General features: G+C 42.4%; 1 protein-coding gene across 2 annotated transcripts; it reads right to left on the reverse strand.

Annotated features, from left to right (window-relative positions):
- Positions 1-568: 568 nt before the first annotated feature.
- LOC115143518 (SAM pointed domain-containing Ets transcription factor-like) lies at positions 569-22,740 on the reverse strand. 2 transcript variants are annotated; one of them, XM_029684019.2, is made up of 6 exons: positions 22,322-22,740; positions 10,901-11,366; positions 7,281-7,478; positions 5,748-5,795; positions 5,413-5,547; positions 569-5,215 (listed from the first exon to the last, which is right to left on the reverse strand). In XM_029684019.2, the coding sequence occupies exons 2-6, from the start codon at positions 11,352-11,354 to the stop codon at positions 5,037-5,039; spliced, it is 1,014 nt and encodes a 337-aa protein (XP_029539879.2). In that variant the 5' UTR covers positions 11,355-11,366; positions 22,322-22,740; the 3' UTR covers positions 569-5,036. The 2 variants fall into 2 exon arrangements, with proteins under 2 accessions (XP_029539879.2, XP_029539880.2); XM_029684020.2 differs by lacking the exon at positions 22,322-22,740 and adding an exon at positions 11,916-12,496.
- Between the last annotated feature and the right edge of the window lie 526 nt (positions 22,741-23,266).

Consider the following 23,266-nt stretch of genomic DNA (forward strand, 5'->3'; position numbering starts at 1 on the left):
GGTAGTGGTACTCTCTCTATTCTACTCTTTTCCTTTCGGCATGGTTAATACCTGCCTGGCGCCCGAACAAAATCTTTCTTTACCCCTCTCTAATAAATACCGCTACAATACTATCCAGATCAGTGATACTATCCAGAGCAGTGATACTATCCAGAGCAGTGATACTATCCAGAGCAGTGATACTATCCAGAGCAGTGATACTATCCAGAGCAGTGATACTATCCAGATCAGTGATACTATCCAGAGCAGTGATACTATCCAGAGCAGTGATACTATCCAGAGCAGCGTGCGGTTTCCTTTTTCCTTCATCTTGTTCAACTGTTAAAATGCACCTTCAAAAAGATTGTTTAGATGTACAAGTGCCTTTTGAATTTTGGTGCTGCATTAATAAAGACCATAAATGGTTAAAGAAAATTGTGATCAATAAAAACATATACCAATTTCATTTAAATTGACAGCTGTGCCATATAAATTGCAAAATAGTTGTGAAGAGATTTTCGATGTACCTATTCCATGGCACATGGTTTATGAACTGTCAAGTAAAACAACGGCGGATTCAAAACTTCAATTTTTTTTATTTTAAATTCTTGCAACCAATAAAATGTTATATATATATATATATATGGGGGGGGGGACACAATCTTCCCATCTCTGCAGATTTTGCTGTGAGGAGGCAGAGTCATTAGATAACTTATTTTGGTACTGTCCATATGTAGCTCGTTTTGGGTCACAGGTACAGGAATGGCTGAAGAATTGCAACGTTTACCTAGAACAAACGCAGCAGATAGCAACACTGGGCGATTTGAAAAGTCATAGTCAATCAATCAATAATATAATAATTATTTGAGCAACATTTTTTATCTTTAATTGACAAGCTATGACAATAGAAATGTTCAGTACTTTTGTGAAGTATCACAGCACAGTTAAAAAATATATGGCAAAGAGAAATCCAAAATGGATGGTGTTAAGAAATAGATGGGAGGTGTTGAATGGAGCTGAAGGGTGGGACTAATAACAACAAGATAACCAATGTAAAATATACTGGGCCTGTAAAATGTATATACTGTAGGTTCAGAAATGTTGTGAAATAGTACAGTTACAAATAGAAATCAGAAGAGGAAGGACTAAAAACAAACAAAATATAACTATTGTAAAATAGATTGTGCCTGTAAAATGTGTATAATATGTATAAACTGAAGGTAGAAGCCTAAATATTATTGTTTATTAGTTTACTCCAATTGGGGGAGGGGTGGTATGGTTAGCGGGGAATAATAAAGGTATATTCTAAAAAAAGTATGTGTGTATGTATATAAACTCAGCAAAAAAAGAAACGTCCCTTTTTCAGGACCCTGTCTTTCAAAGATAATTTGTAAAAATCCAAATAACTTCACAGATTTTCATTGTAAAGGGTTAAAACACTGCTTCCCATGCTTGTTCAATGACCATCAATAATGAATGAAAATGCACCTGTGGAGCGGTTTTTAAGACACTAACAGGTTACAGACGGTATGCAATTAAGGCCACCGTTATGAAAACTTAGGACACTAAAGAGGCCTTTCTACGGACTCTGAAAAACACCAAAAGAAAGATGCCCAGGGTCCCTATTCATCTGTGTGAACGTATCTTAGGCATGCAGCAAGGAGGCATGAGGACTGCAGATGTGGCCAGGGCAATACATTTAAATGTCCGTACTGTGAGCTGCATAAGACAGGATGGACAGCTGATCATCCTCGCAGTGGCAGACCATGTGTAACAACACCTGCACAGGATAGGTACATCTGAATATCACACCTGAGCGACAGGTACAGGATAGCAACAACAACTGCCTGAGTTACACCAGGAACGCACAATCCCTCTATCAGTGCTCAGAAAGTCCGCAATAGGCTGAGAGACGCTGGACTGATGGCTTGTAGGCCTGTTGTAAGGCAGGTCCTCACTAGACATCACCGGCAACAACGTTGCCTACAGGCACAAACCCAGACAGGACTGGACCAGACAGGACTGGCAAAAAGTGCTATTCACTGACAAGTCGCGGTTTTGTCTCACCAGGGGTGATGGTCAGATTCACGTTTATCGTCAAAGGAATGAGCGTTACACCGAGGCCTGAACTCTGGAGCGGGATCGATTTGGAGGTGGAGGGTCTGGGGCGGTGTGTCACAGCATCATTGGACTGAGCTTGTTGTCATTGCAGGCAATCTCAACGCTGTGTGTTACAGGGAAGACATCATCCTCCCTAATGTGGTACCATTCTTGCAGGCTCATCCTGACATGACCCTCCAGCATGACAATGCCACCAGCCATACTGCTCGTTCTGTGCGTGATTTCCTGCAAGACAGGAATGCCAGTGTTCTGCCATGGCCAGCGAAGAGCCAGGATCTCAATCCTATTGAACACATCTGGTTGGATCAGAGGGTGAGGACTACGGCCATTCCCTCCAGAAATGTCCAGGAACTTGCAGGTGCCTTGGTGGAAGAGTGGGGTAACATCTCAGAGCAAGAACGGGCAAATCGGGTCCAGTCCATGAGGAGATGCACTGCAGTACTTAATGCAGCTGGTGGCCACACCAGATACTGACTGTTACTTTTGATTTTGACCCCCCTTTGTTCAGGGACACATTAATCCATTTCTGTTAGTCACATGTCTGTGGAACTTGTTCAGTTTATGTCTCAGTTGTTGAATCTTGTTCATACAATTATTTACACATAAATAAACGCAGTTGACAGTGAGAGGACATTTCTATTTTTGCTGAGTTTATATATGTGAATGTATGTATATACAGTGGGGCAAAAAAGTATTTAGTCAGCCACCAATTGTGCAAGTTCTCCCACTTAAAAAGATGAGAGAGGCCTGTAATTTTCATCATAGGTACACTTCAACTATGACAGACAAAAGGAGAAAAAAATCCAGAAAATCACATTGTAGGATTTTTTGATCTGATCTTCATCTTAGTCACAACAACAATAGACAAACACAGTGTGCTTAAACTAATAACACACACATTATTGTATTTTTCTTGTCTATATTGAATACATCATTAAAACATTCCCAGTGTAGGTTGGAATAAGTATGTGAACCCCTAGGCTAATGACTTTTCCAAAAGCTAATTGGAGTCCAATCAATGAGACAAGATTGGAGATGTTGGTTAGAGCTGCCTTGCCCTATAAAAAAACACTCACAAGCATTGCCTGATGTGAACCATTCCTCGAACAAAAGAGATCTCAGAAGACCTAAGATTAAGAATTGTTGATTTGCATTAAGCTGGAAAGGGTTACACAAGTATCTCTAAAAGCCTTGATGTTCATCCGTCCACAGTAAGACAAATTGTCTATAAATGTAGAAAGTTCAGCACTGTTGCTACTCTCCCTAGCAGTGGCCGTCCTGCAAAGATGACTGCAAGAGCACAGTGCAGAATGCTCAATGAGGTTAAGAAGAATCCTAGAGTGTCAGCTAAAGACTTACAGAAATCTCTGGAACATGCTAACATCTCTGTTGACGAGTTTACCATACGTTAAACACGAAGCAATAATGGTGTTCATGGGAAGACACCATGGAATAAGTCACTTCTGTCCAAAAAAAACAGTGCTGCACGTCTGAAGTTTGCAAAAGAGCACCTGGATGTTCCACAGCGCTACTGGCAAAATATTCTGTGGACAGATTAAACTAAAGTTGAGTTGTTTGGAAGGAAGGAACACACAACACTATGTGTGGAGAAAAAAAGGCACAGCACACCAACATCAAAGTCTCATCCCAACTGAAAAGTATGGTGGAGGGAGCATCATGGTTTGGGGCTCAGGGCCTGGACAGCTTGCTATCATCGATGGAAAAATGAATTCCCAAGTTTATCAAGACATTTTGCAGGGGAATGTAAGGCTATCTGTCCGACAATTGAAGCTCAACAGAAGTTGGGTGATGCAACAGGACAACGACCCAAAACACAGAAGTAAATCAACAACAGAATGGCTTCAACAGAAGAAAATACGTCTTCTGGAGTGGCCCAGTCAGAGTCCTGACCTCATCCCGATTTAAAATGCTGTGGCATGACCTCGAAAACGGTTCACAACAGACATCTTAAGAATATTGTTGAACTGAAACAGTTTTGTAAAGAGGAGTGGTCCACAATATCTCCTGACCGTTGCTCAGGTCTGATCTGCAACTACAGAAAATGTTTGGTTGAGTTTATTGCTGCCAAAGGAGGGTCAACCAGTTATTAAATGCAAGGGTTCACATCCTTATTACACCCTACGCTGTGAATGTGTACATGTTGTGTTCAATAAAGACATGAAAACGTATAATTGTTTGTGTGTTATTAGTTTAAGCAGACTGTGTTTGTCTACTTTTATGACCAATTTATTCAGAAATCCAGGTAATTCCAAAGGGTTCACATACTTTGTCTTGCCACTGTAAGTTAATGGAGCATGCATATAGGAGAGGGTCGGATGACTGTGGTGGCTGTATGAGTTTGCTGCCAAGGAGTTGTTGATGCACTCCCATTCAGGTTCAGTGAACTGCTCTAATTTTCTATTGTAAATGCCTTTCGGGAGAATTCCGAAGTGTGCCATGTGATGAGTAAAAAAAGAGGGAGCTGTTTGTTCCTCTGGATAACAGCCAGAACTGAATGCTACTGAAGCAAAACTTCTAAATACATTCCCAGACGAAGGACGGGGACCAGATCTGATCAATTAACAAACAACAAACTGTTATTCATTCTACAGTGTAGTTTTAAGATACGGATCATTGGTTAAATTACACAATAGGAAAACAAGGACAGGCAGATCATGCAGATTAAAAAGGCAGTTCAAATGTCGGGGGGGGGGGCAGTCCAGAAAGATCACTTAACATTCTCTGCGTTAAAAAAATAAAATCTTCATTTGCCAGCTTTGGCAGCTGACACTTCCGTACTGGCAAAGGGTATGTGTACTGACAGGGATTGGCCAGTGCATGTGTTTTACCCCTTTTCAGCTTAGTTGTGTAATGTTCAAGACCAAGGTGTGATCGTGTGGCCCTTTCTTTGTAGGCCTTTGTCCTCCTCCTTCCCCTTATACTGGGTGGACAAACTGGTAGACCAGTCTCTGGGAGACATCAGGCTTGCGGATGATGCCCTTCTTGTAATACTGCCGTATGGAGCGGCTCAGCTTGTCATAGTTCATCGCTGGTCGGTTCTTCCTCCGTCCCCAGAGTCTTGCCACATGAGCAGAGTCCTCGATTTTGAAAATACCTGGCAGACAGCAGAGTGGGATTAGATATGGAATACATTGTCACTCCATTCAATTGTCATTTTCCATCTTTTTGATGAAATTAGAAAATTATAATACACATTAGAAGAGAGAAGAGGATGGATTATTGCAGAGTTGAAAATACTTCTGAACTTATCCCATCCCAGTTCTTGGCGGTCACACAGCCTGCCTGGCTCACCTTTCTCCTTGTTGAGCCAGCGGATGCAGCGTCCGTAGTTGTGGGGCTTGAGGAGCAGCTCTCTGAGGAACTGCCACAGGTGGATGGGCTGGCCTGAGCACGACGAGTCTGCCTCCAACCACAGCTCTTCTCCGCCTGCACAGAGGGGGGAGGGATGAGCACACACACACATATTTGCCAACAAGACTGCACTATACATGACCCTCTGCTCTTCTACCTAGGAGCTATGAACACAACTGTCACTACTCCTTCCCAAGGGCCAACAACACTCTGGTCCTGGAGAAACGAGATTCATGTCACTTTCTGTCCTAACAAAGCTACTAGGCTAAACCTACCTGTGATTTTGCTGTCTCCAACTGAACACCTCTCTTTCATCCAGGCAGCTGTGGGGAGAGAAAGAAGGGGATACAAAAAGAGAGAGATTAATTGTTGTATTGTTTGAACAGAATAATACAAGCTTCACTATAGAAAACAGTAGCACAGTATGTGCAGACTGTCTATGCTAGACATACAGCTACAGTATTATAACACAGCTGACTATCTACGCCAGCCATACAGCTACAGTATTATAACACAGCTGACTGTCTACGCCAGTCATACAGCCACAGTATTATAACACAGCTGACTGTCTGTGCTAGTCATCCAGCCACAGTATTATAACACAGCTGACTGTCTGTGCTAGTCATCCAGCCACAGTATTATAACACAGCTGACTGTCTGTGCTAGTCATCCAGCCACAGTATTATAACACAGCTGACTGTCTGTGCTAGTCATCCAGCCACAGTATTATAACACAGCTGACTGTCTGTGCTAGTCATCCAGCCACAGTATTATAACACAGCTGACTGTCTGTGCTAGTCATACAGCCACAGTATTATAACACAGCTGACTGTCTGTGCTAGTCATCCAGCCACAGTATTATAACACAGCTGACTGTCTGTGCTAGTCATCCAGCCACAGTATTATAACACAGCTGAATGTCTATGACAGTCATACAGCTACACTGAGAAAAAATATAAACGCAACATGGAACAATGTCAAAGATTTTACTGAGTTCCAGTTCGTGTAAGGAAATAGGTAAATCAAAATTAATTCATTAGGCCCTATTCTATGGACTGGGAATACAGATGTGCATCTGTTGGTCACAGATACCCTTTAAAAAATAGGGGTGTGGATCAGAACACCACACCATTTGCGTTATACAGTACTACACATTTCCTTCGCATAGAGTTGATAAGGCTGTTGATTGTGGCCTGTGGAATGTTGTCCCAGTCCTCTTCAATGGCTGTGCGAAGTGGCTGGATATTGGCGTAAATTAGAACACGCTGTCGTACACGTCGATTCAGAGCATCCAAACGTGCTAAATGTGTGACATGTCTGGTGAGTCTGCAGGCCGTGGAAGAACTGGAACATTTTTAGCTTCCAGGAATTGCGTACAGATCCTTGCGATATGGGGCTGTGCATTATCATGTTGAAACATGAGGTGATGGGGGTGGATGAAAATGGCCTCAGGATCAGTATCTCTGTGCATTCAAATTAGCATTAATATAATGGGCAGCCATATGCCATACCATAACCCCACCACCACCATGGGGCACTCTATTTGCAATGTTGACAGCAAACTGCTCGCCCACACAACGCCATACACAATGTCTGCAATCTGCCTGGTACACACTTCTCCAGCGTGCAAGCGGCCATCGAAGGTGAGCATTTTCCCATTCAATTCGGTTGCTCCATGAACTGCAGTCACCCTGGTGAGGACGACGAGTACGCAGGTAAGCTTTCCCTCATGAAATATGGGACCAACACTTTACATGTTGCGTGTATTATATCATACACACACCAGTCATACAGTTATTATAACACACCTGACTTCCAGATGTCCAGGTGGGCGTGCAGAGTGTCTCCACACTGAGGGACCCTCTGCCTGAAGTCCTCTTCACTCATGGCACACAGGTCTTTCCCAGTCTGCTCCTGGAAGGTCTTTCCAGCCTGAGGCAGTCTGTACAGATGCTCTGTCCACAGCAACCACTTCTGAACGTTCCCCGAGCTCCACTCCATGGGGTCTGGGGATAACAGATAAAAACAATACAAATATCACTTTTGGGGGGGTTAGTCCCCTATACATCTATAGAAACTATTAGCTAGCAGTACTATTAACTAGCAGTAACATTTACGATAACTGTCAACTGCATGTCTGTTGACCTTCAATAGGGAAGGATCTTTTCAGGGTTAAAAAAAAAGGTGTGTGTGTGTGTGTGTGAGATCAAAGATCAAGTGACACTGTGGTATAGGGACCACACACACATCTAGCATCTCTACTGTGTTCATTGTTGTTTTGGTAACCCTCTTTAACTACCCTGAATAGATCCCTCCCTATATGTATCTATGCATATGTATGTATGCAGACATATACAAACACAAATGCTGTCAGTCAGAGGCCTATCACTGTCTTCATCTCAAGCTGTTTATTTGACTAGTATTTTCTCTGTGAGGTTCACTCTGGGTAAACTCTAATCACAGGCATGAGCTTGGGAGAATGGTGGTTTGCATAAGGTACGGTACTGTTCTGTTGTTTATTCTACAATCGTTTTCATCAGTTGAAACACACCACGACACCACAATTTCGATACAACAGCAGCAGCAGCAGGATGAGGGGCTCTGAAATGTCAGGGTGTGACTGACTGAAGTCATCTTACAGTACACATACAGTACTGTATTCCTTCAACCTGCTGTTTGCTTTGCCAGTTGAACAGACCTCACCCAAGTACTGTGTACACGGCTGGCATGCGAGCAACAACGTCATTCCCATAAAGTCCTGTTGGGTATGTGTTAAATGCATGCAAAGGTTGGGATTATACAGATCCTGGAGCAGACAAACATGACTTGCGTCAGAGAGATATCATTCTTCATCGAGCTGTCATCCAGCCATTATCATATAGCAGCAGGAGTATCTTTTGTCTCAGGGAGACTTGTCTGCTCTGAATCAATACATCAATACCTCTGTCAATACCTGGACAGTAATGCATGAATACGCTAGAATGATCGGCCATGGTGTTCTTAATGCTATTAGATAATAAGAAGAATCTACCGTACACCCACAGCTGATTAGTGAAGGTGCTGGAGGCAAAAGGCAAAACTGGAGAAACCGGAAAAAGTCTGCACACTTCAAGTCAGATGCACATTATATGCTATTTTGTTAGTTTTGTCGCATTGTTTGTAACTTATTTTGTACATAATGTTGCTGCTACGGTCTCTTATGCATCGTTATTGTTATTTTCTTGTGTAACTTTTCATTTAATACATTTTTTTACTTTTATTTAGTTTATTTAGTAAATATTTTCTTAACTCTATTTCTTGAACTGCATTGTTCGTTAAGGGCTTGTAGTAAGTAAGCATTTCACCTGTTGTATTTGGAGCATGTGACAAATAAAATTTGATTCAATTTGTCATTTGATTTCTTTAATTATGGCTGAGCTTTCAGTCAGTCAACCTTCTTTTAATGCTCTTGAAAAGGAGAAAGGATCATGCAGCGATGGCAGCCATAGAATAACAATTAGGAGAAAGTGCATGGACTATGGTTTGTAGCCCACATCAAATATGAAATGCACAGAATGCTGATGTAGCAACTAGAGGTCGACCGATTATGATTTTTCAAAGCCGATACCGATACCGATTATTGGAGGACCAAAAAAAAAACGATTTTTTAAATGTATTTGTAATAATGAGAATTACAACAATACTGAATGAACACTTATTTGAACTTAATATAATACATCAATAAAATCAATTTAGCCTCAAATAAATAATGAAACATGTTCAATTTTGTTTAAATAATGCAAAAACAAAGTGTTGGAGAAGAAAGTAAAAGTGCAATATGTGCCATGTAAGAAAGCTAACATTTAAGTTCCTTGCTTAGAACATATGAAAGCTGGTGGTTCCTTTTAACATGAGTCTTCAATATTCCCAGGTAAGAAGTTTTAGGTTGTAGTTATTAAGGGATTATAGGACTATGTCTCTCTATACCATTTGTATCTCATATACCTTTGGATGTTCTTATAGGCACTTTAGTATTGCCAGTGTAACAGTATAGCTTCCGTACCTCTCCTCGCTCCTACCTGGGCTCGAACCAGGAACACAAAGACAACAGCCACCCTCGAAGCAGCTTTACCCATGCAGAGCAAGGGGAACAACTACTCCAAGTCTCAGAGCAAGTGACATTTGAAACGCTATTAGCGCGCACCCCGCTAACTAGCTAGCCATTTCACATCACATTGTTACACCAGCCTAATCTTGGGAGTTGATAGGCTTGAAGTCATAAACAGCAGAGCTGCTAGCAAAATGCACCAAAGTGCTGTTTGAATGAATGCTTACGAGCCTGCTGGTGCCTACCATCTCTCAGTCAGACTGCTCTATCAAATCATAGACTTAATTATAATATAATAACACACAGAAATACGAGCCTTAGGTCATTAATATGGTCAAACCCGGAAACTATCATCTCGAAAACAAGACGTTTATTCTTTCAGTGAAATACGGAACCGTTCCGTATTTTATCTAATGGGTGGCATCCATCAGTCTAAATATTCCTGTTACATTGCACAACCTTCAATGTTATGTCATAATTACGTAAAATTCTAGCAAATTAGTTCGCAATGAGCCAGGCGGCCCAAACTGTTGCATATATCCTGACTCTGCATGCAATGAACGCAAGAGAAGTCACACAATTTCACCTGGTTATATTGCCTGCTAACCTGGATTTATTTTAGCTAAATATGCAGGTTTAAAAATATATACTTCTGTGTATTAATTTTAAGAAAGGCATTGTTGTTTATGGTTAGGTACACTTTGGAGCAACGACAGTCCTTTTTCACGAATGCAACGCAGGACACTCTAGACAAACTAGTAATATCATCACCCATGTGTAGTTATAACTAGTGATTATGATTGATTATGTTTAATGTTAGCTAGCAACTTACCTTGGCTTCTTACTGCATTCCCGTAACAGACGGGCTCCTCGTGAGGCAGGTGGTTGGAGCGTTGGACTAGTTAACCGTAAGGTTGCAAGATTGAATCCCTGAGCTGACAAGGTAAACATCTGTCGTTCTGCCCCTGAACAAGGCAGTTAACCCACCGTTCCTAGGCCGTCATTGAAAATAAGAATGTGTTCTTAACTGACTTGCCGAGTTAAATAAAGATTAAATAAAGGTGTAAAAAATAAATAATAATAATACATAAATAAAAAAAATGGTAAAATCGGCATCCAAAATGACCGATATCTGATTGTTATGAAAACTTGAAATCGGCCCTAATTAATCAGCCATTCCGATTAATCGGTCGACCTCTAGTAACAACCATAATTTAATTGTACATTGGACATGGAATGAGTATCCACCACAGAACATAGCTTCAAACAGAAATATCCATAAACTCTAATAATAATATTTCTAGAATGAGAGTGCCAGCTTACTACAGTACCAGTACCTACCTGGGGTGATGTTGAGCAGCTTGCAGGCCGTCTCGATGTCCTTCAGAACCTCTCCGACCACCATGCTCTGGACCTGCTCCAGGGATCGCTCCTCCTCCGGGCCCTCTAGCCCCGGGGAGAGCCCCAGGGCCTGGCTGTCGATGACGGGGCACTGCTCTGGCTCCTCTCCTTGCGCCGTCCTGGGTACAGGGACAGGCATGGCGCAGGCCAGACCCGGGGAGGCCTCGGACACCTTCACCAGCCAGGCGGAGTCCTCCGTAAAGAGCATGTCGAAGCAGGACAGGTAGAGGCCTGGAAACCCACAATGCTCCAGAGCCTCCATGCAGGGCTTGGTGTCCTCCATCTCCCAGGCAGCCCCGGCCCTGTGTCCCATGTTTCTCTCGGGCAGACCTAGGCAGGGCGGTAACAATGAGCTGCTGCCCTCTGATGATAGACTCTCCCCCGGACTCGACATGGCTGCTGCCTCCTGGAATGGAAATATAGTTTACAATAGTCATGAATATTTACAGGTCAAAGGTCAAAGTAGTACATCAGTATTTTATATTTGATATCTTTATATACTGTAGGTGTGAAGATACAGTGCATTGGCCACATTCATAAAGTTTAGATGACGAAATAATGAATAACAACGGTTTGTCATCAAATGGTGTTTGATCCTGTAACACCATTTCAGCTGAGTGCTATGCGGATAATTCTCCACACTTTCACATAGCCTACTTGTTGACCCAAAGTAAACAAGTGTTTCTTTATTTAAGTGGGAATGAGCAATAGCACGCACTAGCTCTCTTATTTCATATTCAAATCAGTTCAATGTCGGACAGGAAAACGTAAAAGTCTCTTTCACTGAAAACTATGTAAAGAAGATTTTGCCAGTGACCTAAACGAGCTTCCTGATAGCCAAATTTTAATAAAATTTTGGAATTATTTAAATGATTGAAATTCCAAAACAAGGTATTATGAACATATCATTTTATGCAGTAGGTGTTACTCCTGCAGTAACTCAAAATCACAGTACCTTCGAGAAACTATCCGTGCCCAAAGCTCCGGCTGCTAAACATGCAACAGTTACAAAACTGTAAGAAAGTCCATCAGAGGGACTGTGGCTGTGAGTCCTCCAGGGGATTGTGGGTGTTAGCCCTCCAGGGGATTGTGGGTGTTAGCCCTCCAGGGGATTGTGGGTGTGAGTCCTCCAGGGGATTGTGGGTGTGAGTCCTCCAGGGGATTGTGGGCGTGAGTCCTCCAGGGGATTGTGGGTGTGAGTCCTCCAGGGGATTGTGGGTGTGAGTCCTCCAGGGGATTGTGGGTGTGAGTCCTCCAGGGGATTGTGGGTGTGAGTCCTCCAGGGGATTGTGGGTGTGTGTCCTCCAGGGGATTGTAGGTGTGAGTCCTCCAGGGGATTGTAGGTGTGAGTCCTCCAGGGGATTGTAGGTGTGAGTCCTCCAGGGGATTGTAGGTGTGAGTCCTCCAGGGGATTGTAGGTGTGAGTCCTCCAGGGGATTGTAGGTGTGAGTCCTCCAGGGGATTGTAGGTGTGAGTCCTCCAGGGGATTGTAGGTGTGAGTCCTCCAGGGGATTGTAGGTGTGAGTCCTTCAGGGGATTGTGGGTGTGAGTCCTCCAGATGGACTGCGGTGCCGGGTGTGACTCCAGAGCACCCTTGTGTCAATTCACTCTGTTTACCTACATGTTGGTTTCAGTAGTTTTCCCTGCCTCGTGTAAAATGTCCCAGAGGTATTTCTCAACACGTGACCTGAACAGGAAAAACCTTGAGAACATTTTCTTCACAGGTGCATTTCTACTGGCTTTAAATGTCCATCCTAAGTCAACATCAAGAGGATGCCAGTGTAATCACAGGATGACCTCACTATGGTTAAGTGTACCTGGCTACCTGCTGCCACAGGTTGTAGAAGGGAAGGAGCATAGGTGTCATACAGACAGGGTTATCAGTAGTTGTGCTATGTTAAAAGATGCCTGCTCTCACATAGCACATGCTCAAAGAGTGACATGCTTTGTTTGTCCAAAGAGACTGTGAGCCAAGGTATTAATAAAACAGTTATAACACTACCGTGCCACACCCAGCAACAGCCACCGAAGCCATCAATAAGGACAATAGATTTAAGTTGATCCATTTTTCCACTTGTTATATTGTTGTTTTATCAAAGAAATGAAGAAACTTGTCATAGAATATTCCCTGGGGTGGGAAAAAGGCTTGTTTAGCATTACCCAATAATCCTTGCAGGAACACACTTGACAGACCTACAACAACTCTGTATCAGTCCCAGAGCTGTAACCCACCCTAAAGGAAATGAAGTTATCCTCCCCAAAATAGTTCAACTCTCTCCTCTTTCTCTCTCTATTTCTCTATTCTCTGTGTCTCCAACCCCCAGTCTACCCCCTCCCCCATTCCTCCTTTTATCTCCCAATGTCCCGCTAGGGGTCTAGGGATAACCCACTGAGTTTTCCCTTCATCAGGGGTCAGATTAAAAAAAGCACCAGGCAGTGTCCCTGCTAGCCTGCTGTGTGTCCACTCTCCTCTGTAACAGCTTGTGCTAAGCCCATTAGCCTGGCAAATGTAGCCATGTTAGCTTTTTCCAAAAGGAGAGGGGACGGGAGAAAGAGGCGCAAACATGCTCCCCAGGGGAGGGATTAAGGGCCTGCCTGATCTCTAAATGAGTTTGGTCAAGACGGTGATATTCATTTCAGGAGAATTAGGATCTGCACCATTTGCTGGACAGGTCAGACACACAGTCAGAGGGACTATAGATGTGAAGGCAGCCATCATCCCTGGTAACCATCCAGGGAAGGCCTTAGACACACAGTCAGAGGGACTATATCCGTGAAGGCAGCCATCATCCCTGGTAACCATTCAGGGCAGGCCTTAGACACACAGTCAGAGGGACTATATCAGTGAAGGCAGCCATCATCCCTGGTAACCATTCAGGGCAGGCCTTAGACACACAGTCAGAGGGACTATATCCGTGAAGGCAGCCATCATCCCTGGTAACCATTCAGGGCAGGCCTTAGACACACAGTCAGAGGGACTATATCCTTGAAGGCAGCCATCATCCCTGGTAACCATCCAGGGCAGGCCTTAGACACACAGTCGGAGGGACTATAGCCGTGAAGGCAGCCATCCTCCCTGGTAACTAAATTCATTCCTCTTTCTTTTCTTTCTTGGTTTACTCTGCATCTCAGCTTGATGTTCAGCTAGAGTCTCTGTGGTTCCTAACCAGCTTTACTATGACAGGTCCTCTATGGAGACATGTAGTATGTAGGATGGGTGGTCAGGTTAAGTAACACTTATTGTTTTGGGTCCTATCCCTATGAGAAGCTCATGAAGGCAAAACTTTCTTTAATATAAATAATGTGTTTAACATTAAGTACGGTATATCCAAAGGTTTTTCCATTTCAATATTAGGATGCTAGTGACTAGTGACTTTCTCAGGAACAGGAGTCAAATACCCTGACTGCTTGGTCTTTTACAAGACTGTTGTATCTGGTTTAAAATGACTCTTTGAGACAAAAGTTGGCATAAGTACTAGATATAGGGAAATACAACAGTCACCACATTTCCCTTGTTAAACTCCTCTCCCTGTGCTCCTCCAAAGGGCTCCCCTGTTTGATTTTGGGGTTAAAGAAGTATATATAGTCAGGCATGTTTGCTGTGTGTGTAAATGTGTACGGTTTAAAGAGAAATCTGGAGCCACAGGGATTCGTTGTCATTGTTTCTCACGGGAAACTTGGAACCGACGAATGAAAGAACAGTTCCGAGACGAAAGAAAAGAAAAGATAATGATTGCGCTCTACGGCAGGCTTCTACCGCAACAAGAGAATGCTGGGAAGCTACATATACCCAGCAAAGTCTGCTGTTCCCAGGAAATAGTCTTTGCTGAGAGAAATATAACCTAATACAGCCATTTGACTCTCCTTACACCATGTCATAATGCTTTATTTAACCCTTATTTAACCAGGAACTCCAATTGAGGTCAGAGGAAATCTTTAACACACTGATAACCAGGTGTTTTATATGAGGTCTGTTCAAAAAGTAAAGACCCAAGAAGCTTGTGTCAATAATGAAGAGATATTGAAAACACATTAAAAATATATATATATGTGCAGAGAAAAGTACAATGAATGTGACTCATTTTAAATATTCCTGGTGAGAGTTCATAATAGATCAATGTGTCATTATTAAGATCAGTCATTCAGTAACAATTGAAATCTTTATAATAATGACACAAACATGTTCTGTCCCCTAGCTCTCTTCCCATCTGAGGGCATATACCTCACACTATTAAACTTCAAATGGGGAAGTCTTGGAATGAGTAAAATATCTGTATACCTCTGGCCCTTCTTTGCACATTGTGTTAACTAACCTCCAGACGGGCTTCAATGCCATACAACTCTCCTTCTGTGGCCTCCAACTGCTCTTACATGCAAGTAAAAATGCATGCTATTCAACCGATCGCTGCCCGCACCTGCCCGCCAGTCCAGCATCACTACTCTGAATGATTCTGACTTAGAATATGTGGACAACTACAAATACCTAGGGGTCTGGTTAGACTGTAAACTATCCTTCCAGACACACATTAAGCATCTCCAATCCAAAATTAAATCTAGAATTGGCTTCCTATTTCGCAAACAAAGCATTCTTCACTCATGCTGCCAAACATACCCTCGTAAAACTGACAATCCTACCGATCCTTGACTTTGGCGATGTAATTTACAAAATAGCCTCCAACACTGTACTCAACAAATTGGATGCAGTCTATCACAGTGCCATCCGTTTTGTCACCAAAGCCCCATATACTACCCACCACTGCGACCTGTACCCTCTCATTGGCTGGCCCTCGCTTCATACTCACCGCCAAACCCACTGGCTCCAGGTCATCTACAAGTCTCTGCTAGGTAAAGCCCCGCCTTATCTCAGCTCACTGGTCACCATAGCAGCACCCACCCATAGCACATGCTCCAGCAGGTCACCCCCAAAGCCAAATCTTCCTTTGGCCGCCTTTCCTTCCAGTTCTCTGCTGCCAATGACTGGAATGAACTGCAAAAATCACTGAAGCTGGAGACTCATATCTCCCTCACTAGCCTTAAGCACCAGCTGTCAGAGCAGCTCACAGATCAGCTCACACTGCACCTGTACATAGCTCATCTGTAAATTGCCCATCCAACTACCTCATCCCCATACTGTATTTATTTATTTTGCTCCTTTGCACCACAGTATCTCTACTTGCACATTCATCTTCTGCACATCAACCATTCCAGTGTTTAATTGCTATATTGTAATTATTTCGCCACCATGGCCTATTTATTGCCTTTACCTCCCTTATCCTACCTCATTTGCAAATCAAATCAAATCAAAGTTTATTTGCCACGTCCACCGAATACAACAGGTGTAGACCTTACAGTGAAATGCTTACTTACAGGCTCTAGCCAATAGTACAAAAAAAAATATTAGGTGAACAATAGGTAGGTAAAGAAACAAAACAACAGTAAAAAGACAGGCTATATTCAGTAGCGAGGCTATAAAAGTAGCGAGGTTACATACAGACACCGGTTAGTCAGGCTGACTGAGGTAGTATGTACATGTAGATATGGTTAATGTGACTATGAATATTTGATGAACAGAGAGTAGTGGTCGCGTAAAAGAGGGGTTGGCTGGTGGTGGGTGGTACACAATGCAGATAGCCCGGTTAGCCAATGTGCGGAAGCACTGGTTGGTCGGCCCAATTGCAGTAGTATGTACATGAATGTATAGTTAAAGTGACAAGGCATATATGATAAACAGAGAGTAGCAGCCTGAAAAGAGGGGTTGGGGGGGGCACACAATGCAAATAGTCCGGGTAGCCATTTGATTACCTGCACACACTGTATATATACTTTATATAGACTCTACTGTATTATTGACTGTATGTTTGTTTTTTCCATGTGTAACTCTGTGTTGATGTATGTGTCAAACTGATTTTCTTTATCTTGGCCAGGTCGCAGTTGTAAATAAGAACTTGTTCTCAACTAGCTGACCTGGTTAAATAAGGGTGAAAAATAATAAAAAATAAAAATAATAATAATTAGTCTAGACATTTTTTTGTGGACATAAATATTTTGGGGATGACCAATAACACAGAAACATACTGTAATTGCAGAAAACAGCAAAAGCTGAAAAAAGATCTGCTTCATAACGTCTTGACTAACTGTCGAATTAATATGAATCAACCATGACGACTGTATCACCCAGGAGCATTCACATATACTGTATATTTGCATGTGAAGCATGAGAAAGCATGTCCCTGGGACACACTTCTGGACATATTTCATATTGACTACTTTCCAATGAAGTCTCTTGAGTTATTCCCCTCTGTCTTTATGGACACCTGGAATGACCCCAGAAAGGTAAGCAAGAATCAAGAAGCATTTCATCACCATGTAAAGTATCTGTAATATATTCATTGTGACATATCCCTACGTACCCCTACATGTTATGGAAGCCCAGTATCCCCTTACCCTTTCCAGGGTAACAATGCCCTCTGGTATAAATCAATCAATGAACAATAGTGGTTGAATCTACATGACTGGATTTGAATGAGGGATGTTGGTTTTTATTTCCTTGCTTAGAAGGGATTTGTATGAACTAGAGTGAATGGTTTCTTTCTGTCACGCTATTTTGCTATTCTTGTGACAGGACCATTTCCCCCTGCAATGGCACCAGGCCAGGATCTTCAGAGAGGGGTGTCTACAGTTACCTTTTTTATATTTTCTAAATATTTCATTGCTGATTGATTAATCTGAATTTGATGTTTTGAGTGTGGAGAGCTCTTGAGCACCCGCACCCCTTTATCTTTTCTATCTCTGAAATGATGTGGGCGAAATGCACTTTGTTATTTATTTGGAGACATATTCATGTGCTATGGTGTTATGGGTTGGGTAGCAGCCAAACAAAACCAGCTACTTTTCTGTACAACCTAAAACCATCAGGTGCCTGTACTTTTCTGTACAACCTAAAACCATCAGGTGCCTATACTTTTCTGTACAACCTAAAACCATCAGGTGCCTGTACTTTTCTGTACAACCTAAAACCATCAGGTGCCTGTACTTTTCTGTACAACCTAAAACCATCAGGTGCCTATACTTTTCTGTACAACCTAAAACCATCAGGTGCCTGTACTTTTCTGTACAACCTAAAACCATCAGGTGCCTGTACTTTTCTGTACAACCTAAAACCATCAGGTGCCTGTACTTTTCTGTACAACCTAAAACCATCAGGTGCCTGTACTTTTCTGTACAACCTAAAACCATCAGGTGCCTGTACTTTTCTGTACAACCTAAAACCATCAGGTGCCTGTACTTTTCTGTACAACCTAAAACCATCAGGTGCCTGTACTTTTCTGTACAACCTAAAACCATCAGGTGCCTGTACTTTTCTGGCCTCATTTTTATTACTGTTGGGATCCTCCAGTATCTCTTATTGGAAAGATACTTTGTATATTATGACAGAAAAATTGGTTTGTGGCCACATTTGTGATTGAATGGTGATTACTATATTGATTGACAAACATCCAAAATACACAGATGGATGCAATAGCACAGATTCTGTAGTATTCTTGCAATTCAGATTGACATATAATAAGTATTTATTAAGTATTTTGGATGTAGTGACCTACACTGCAACATGCAATAATTTCAATAATTTCAAAGATTTTACTGAGTTACAGTTCATATAAAGAAATCAGTCAACTGAAATAAATTCATTAGGCCCCAGATAAGCATCTGTTGGTCACAGATAGCAATTTTATTTTTTAAGTAGGGACATGGAATTGAAAACCAGTTAGTATCTGGTGTGACCACCATTTGCCTCATGCAGAGCGACACATCTCCTTCTCATAGAGTTGATCAGGCTGTTGATTGTGGCCTGTGGAATGTTGTCCCACTCCTCTTCAATGGCTGTGCAAAGATGCTGGATATTGGCGGAAACTGAAACAAACTGTCGTACACGTCAATCCAAAGGATCCCAAACGTGCTCAGTGGGTGACATGTCTGGTGAGTCTGCAGGCCATGGAAGAACTGGGCTATTTTCAGCTTCCAGGAATTGTGTAAAGATCCTTGCGACATGTGGCCGTGCATTATCATGCTGAAACATGAGGTGATGGCGGCGGATGAATGGCACGACAATGGGCCTCAGGATCTCGTCACGGAATCTCTGTTCATTCAAATGGACATCGATAAAATGCAATTGTGTTTGTTGTCCCTAGCTTATGCCTGCCCATACCATAACTCCCCGCCACCATGGTGCACTCTGTTCACAACGTTGACATCAGCGATATGAACACATTTGTTCACAACATTTCTGGGATCTTCTATTTCAGCTCATGAAACATGGGACCGACACTTTACATGTTGAGTTTATATTTTTGGTCAGTTTTCTTTTTCAAAGTTACTTTAGTCAACTATATTTTTGTTAAGGGTAGTTTTAGTGTAGCTTAACTTCTTCCAGTGTGAAGTAATTGGTAGCATGGCAAACTATATTTTTGGAGTAGCTTCCCTGATGCTTGATCTCTCTTCATAAAACATAACCCCATAGACCTTTACCCCATAAGACACAGTGCCTTCATAAAGTGTTCATACCCCTTGACTTATTCCACATTTTCTTGTGCTACAGCCTGACTTCAAAATAAATTCTACACACAATACCCCCTAATAACAAAGTGAAAACATGATTTAAGAGGATTTTTAAAAAAAGTTTTAGGAGCACCTTTGGCAGTGATTACAGCTGTGAGTTTTTCTGGGTAAGTGTATAAGAGCTTTCAAAGGGTGAAATTTGCCCATTATTCTTCTCAAAATTCTTAAAGCTCTGTCAAATTGGTTGTTGACCATTGCTAGACAACCATTTTCAGGTCTTGCCATAGATTTTAAAGTAGATTTAAGTCAAACCTGGCCACTCAGGGACATTCAATGTCATCTTGGTAAGCAACTCCAGTGTTTTTGGCCTTGTGTTTTAGGTTATTGTCCTGCTGAAAGGGGAATTCATCTCCCAGTGTCTGTTGGAAAGCAGCCAGAACCAAGAATTCCTCGAAAATGCTTGAAAATATGGAGTGGTACTCAGTAATGTGTTGCATTGGATTTGGCCCAAACATAACACTTTGTATTCAGGATAAAATGTTAATTGCTTCGCAACATTTTTTGCAGTATTACAGAATAGTTTTTTTTCTGTACAGGCTTCCTTCTTTTCACTCTGTCAGTTAGGTTAGTATTGTGGAGTAACTAAAATGTTGTTAATCCATCCTCAGTTTTGTCCTATCACAGTCTGGTCATGGCTCACAACAACACCATCATCCCAGAAACCCTAGACCCACTCCAATTTGCATACCGCCCCAACAGATCCACAGATCACGCAATCTCTATTGCACGCAACACTGCACTTTCCCACCTGGGCAAAATAAACACCTATGTGAGAATGCTGTTCATTGACTACAGCTCAGCATTCAACACCATAGTGCCCTCAAAGCTCATCACTAAGCTAAGGACCCTGGGACTATACACCTCCCTCTACAACTGGATCCTGGACTTCCTGAGGGGCCGTCCCCAAGTGGTAAGGGTAGACAACAACACATCTGCTACACTAATCCTCAACTCGGGGGCCCCTTTGGCGTGCGTGCTTAGTCCCCTCCTGTACTCCCCGTTCACCCAAGACTGCGTGGTCAAGCACGACTCCAACACCATCATTATGTTTGCCTACGACACAACGGTTGTAGGCCTGTTCACCAACAACAGCGGGACAGCCTATAGGACAGTCACCTTGAAGTGTGGTGCCAGGACAACAACCTCTCCCTCAACGTGATCAAGATAAAGGAGATGATCGTGTACTACAGGAAAAGGAGGGCCGAGCATGGCCCCATTCTCATCGACGGGGCTAGAGTGGAGCAGGTTGAGAGTTTCAAGTTCCTTGGTGTCCACATCACCAACAAACTATCATGGTGCAAAAACACACCAATAAAGTTGTGAAGAGGGCACAACAACGCCTATTCCCCCTCAGGAGACTGAAAAGATTTGGCCTGGGTCCTCAGATCCTCAAAATGTTTTACAGCTGCACCATTGAGAGCATCCTGACTGGTTGCATCACAGCCTGGTATGGCAACTGTTCAGCCACCGACCCCAAGGCACTACAGAGGGTAATGCGTACATCACTAGGGCAAAGCTTCCTGCCATCCAGGACCTCTTTACCAGGCGGTGTCAGAGGAAGGCCCTAAAAATTGCCAAAGACTCCAGGCACCCTAGTCATAGACTGTTCTCTCTGCTACTGCATGGCAAGCAGTACCGGAGCTCCAACTCTAGGTCCAAAAGGCTTCTTAACAGCTTCTACCCCCAAGCCATGAGGCTGCTGAACAGCTAATCAAATGGCTACCCGGACTATTTGCATTTTTTTTTACGCTGCTACTGATTACCTTTACCTGATTTACCTTTACCTACATGTACATATTACCTCGACTAACCTGTACACCCGCACATTGACTCGGTACCGGTACTCCTTGTACATAGCCTCGTTATTATTTTCCTGTTGCTCTTTTATTTATTACTTTAGTTTATTTAGTAAATATTTTTTTTTACATTTAGTTTTCTTAAAACTCCATTGTTGGTTAAGGGCTTATAAGTATTTCACGGTAAGGTATACCTGTTGTATACGGCACATGTGACAAAGAAAATGTGAAGTATGCCTGTATCTTTGTAGTGACTGGGTGTATTGATACACCATCAAAAGTGCAATTAATAACTTCACCATGCTCAAAGGGATATTTAATGTCTGCTTTATTTTATTTGACCCAATAACCAATAGGTGCAGGAAATTCAAAAACCTCCCTGGTTTTTGTGGTTGAATCTGTGTTTGATTTCACTTACAGACAATCGTATGTGTGGGGTACAGAGATGAGGTAGTCATTCAAAATCATGTTAAACACTAGTATTTCACACAGAGTGAGTCCATGTATCTTATTATGTGACTTGTTCAGAAAATGTTTACTACTGAACTTATTTAGGCTTGCCATAACAAATGGGTTGAAGTCTTGTTGACTCAAGACATTACAGCTTTTCATTTTTTTAAACTTTTTTTTTTTACATGAATCCACTTTGACATTATGGGGGTATTGTATTTACACCAGTGACAAAATAAAAGTATTTTCTTATCCATTTTAAATTCAGGCTGTAACACAACAAATGTGGAAAAAAGTAAAGGAGTGTGAATACTTTCTGAAGGCATGGCAACTGCAAAGTCATTTTCTTTCTGAAAACATACAATAAGACCAACACAGAGTGAACAGCACCTGATAAATCAGCCATAAGAACACACCCTGGAGCCAGTTCTGTTTCTTTCTTTTTCTTACACACAGACCCCACAGAAAGTGAATGCCGACTTCCTGTCCAACTCCTTACCTGGGCCAAGGTGTGCTGGTCTCTGGGTGGTCTCTGGCAAGGATGAGACTATTGCTGAGTGTAGACAGGACAGGACAGCAACAGATGTAATGTAGACTAGTGGTGATGATGATGTCTGGTCCAGTTAGCCCAGCCTCCTCTTCTGTTAGCCTGCAGGTGTCTGGTGTTTTCTGATGGGCCAGGAGAGGCACCAGGCAGGAAGGCAAGCAGGTACCAGGTAGGGCAGGCAGGCAGGCCTCTATGTCACCCAGAAGACTGATGAAGAATCGTCTGCATTGGGACCTGAGGGCTGAGGCTGTCTCCTAGACTCTGCTAGATCACTGAAAAGACTTGAAAGGTGCAGCCTAAAAGCACACCAAGGCTAACTTACGCTATTGGTGACACTATACCTACTGTGGGTGTGACAGAGGGAGAGCAAGAGCGTGTGAAGGAATTTCAGTTCCATTGGCTGCAGGTCATATTTATACTAGGGCAGCCTTGTTACCTATGCACACAGTGTGTGTGTGTGTGTGTGTGTGTGTGTGTGTGTGTGTGTGTGAGCTGACCCTTGTCAGAGGGCCTTGTTGCCACCCCAGCCCACTCCTCCCAAAATAATGCCTAAGCCCCTTCAGAACTCTGTTAGTACAACAGCGTCTGATCTTAGTTCAAAGTAAATGGGGGTCTGAGTGTCCATGACAACTTCTCATTTAATCTGGTAGATTCTGCAAAGATAAACTGAAAAATCATTGGGAAATAGACAGTAGGTTGCTTTGTAAATTGTACTTGAAAAGACAGTTATTTTGACATTTAAAAAATCTAGTTGTTTTCTTTACTTGAATGTAGTTAGGCAGCACCTTAACAACTGTTAAATCAAAAAACATTTTATTTGTCACATGTGCTGAATACTACAGCTGTAGACCTTACCAACAAGCCATTAAACCAACAATGCAGAATTATTTTTAAAGT

This window comes from Oncorhynchus nerka, linkage group LG15, assembly GCF_034236695.1.
Source record: "Oncorhynchus nerka isolate Pitt River linkage group LG15, Oner_Uvic_2.0, whole genome shotgun sequence".
Classification (NCBI taxonomy): domain Eukaryota; kingdom Metazoa; phylum Chordata; class Actinopteri; order Salmoniformes; family Salmonidae; genus Oncorhynchus; species Oncorhynchus nerka.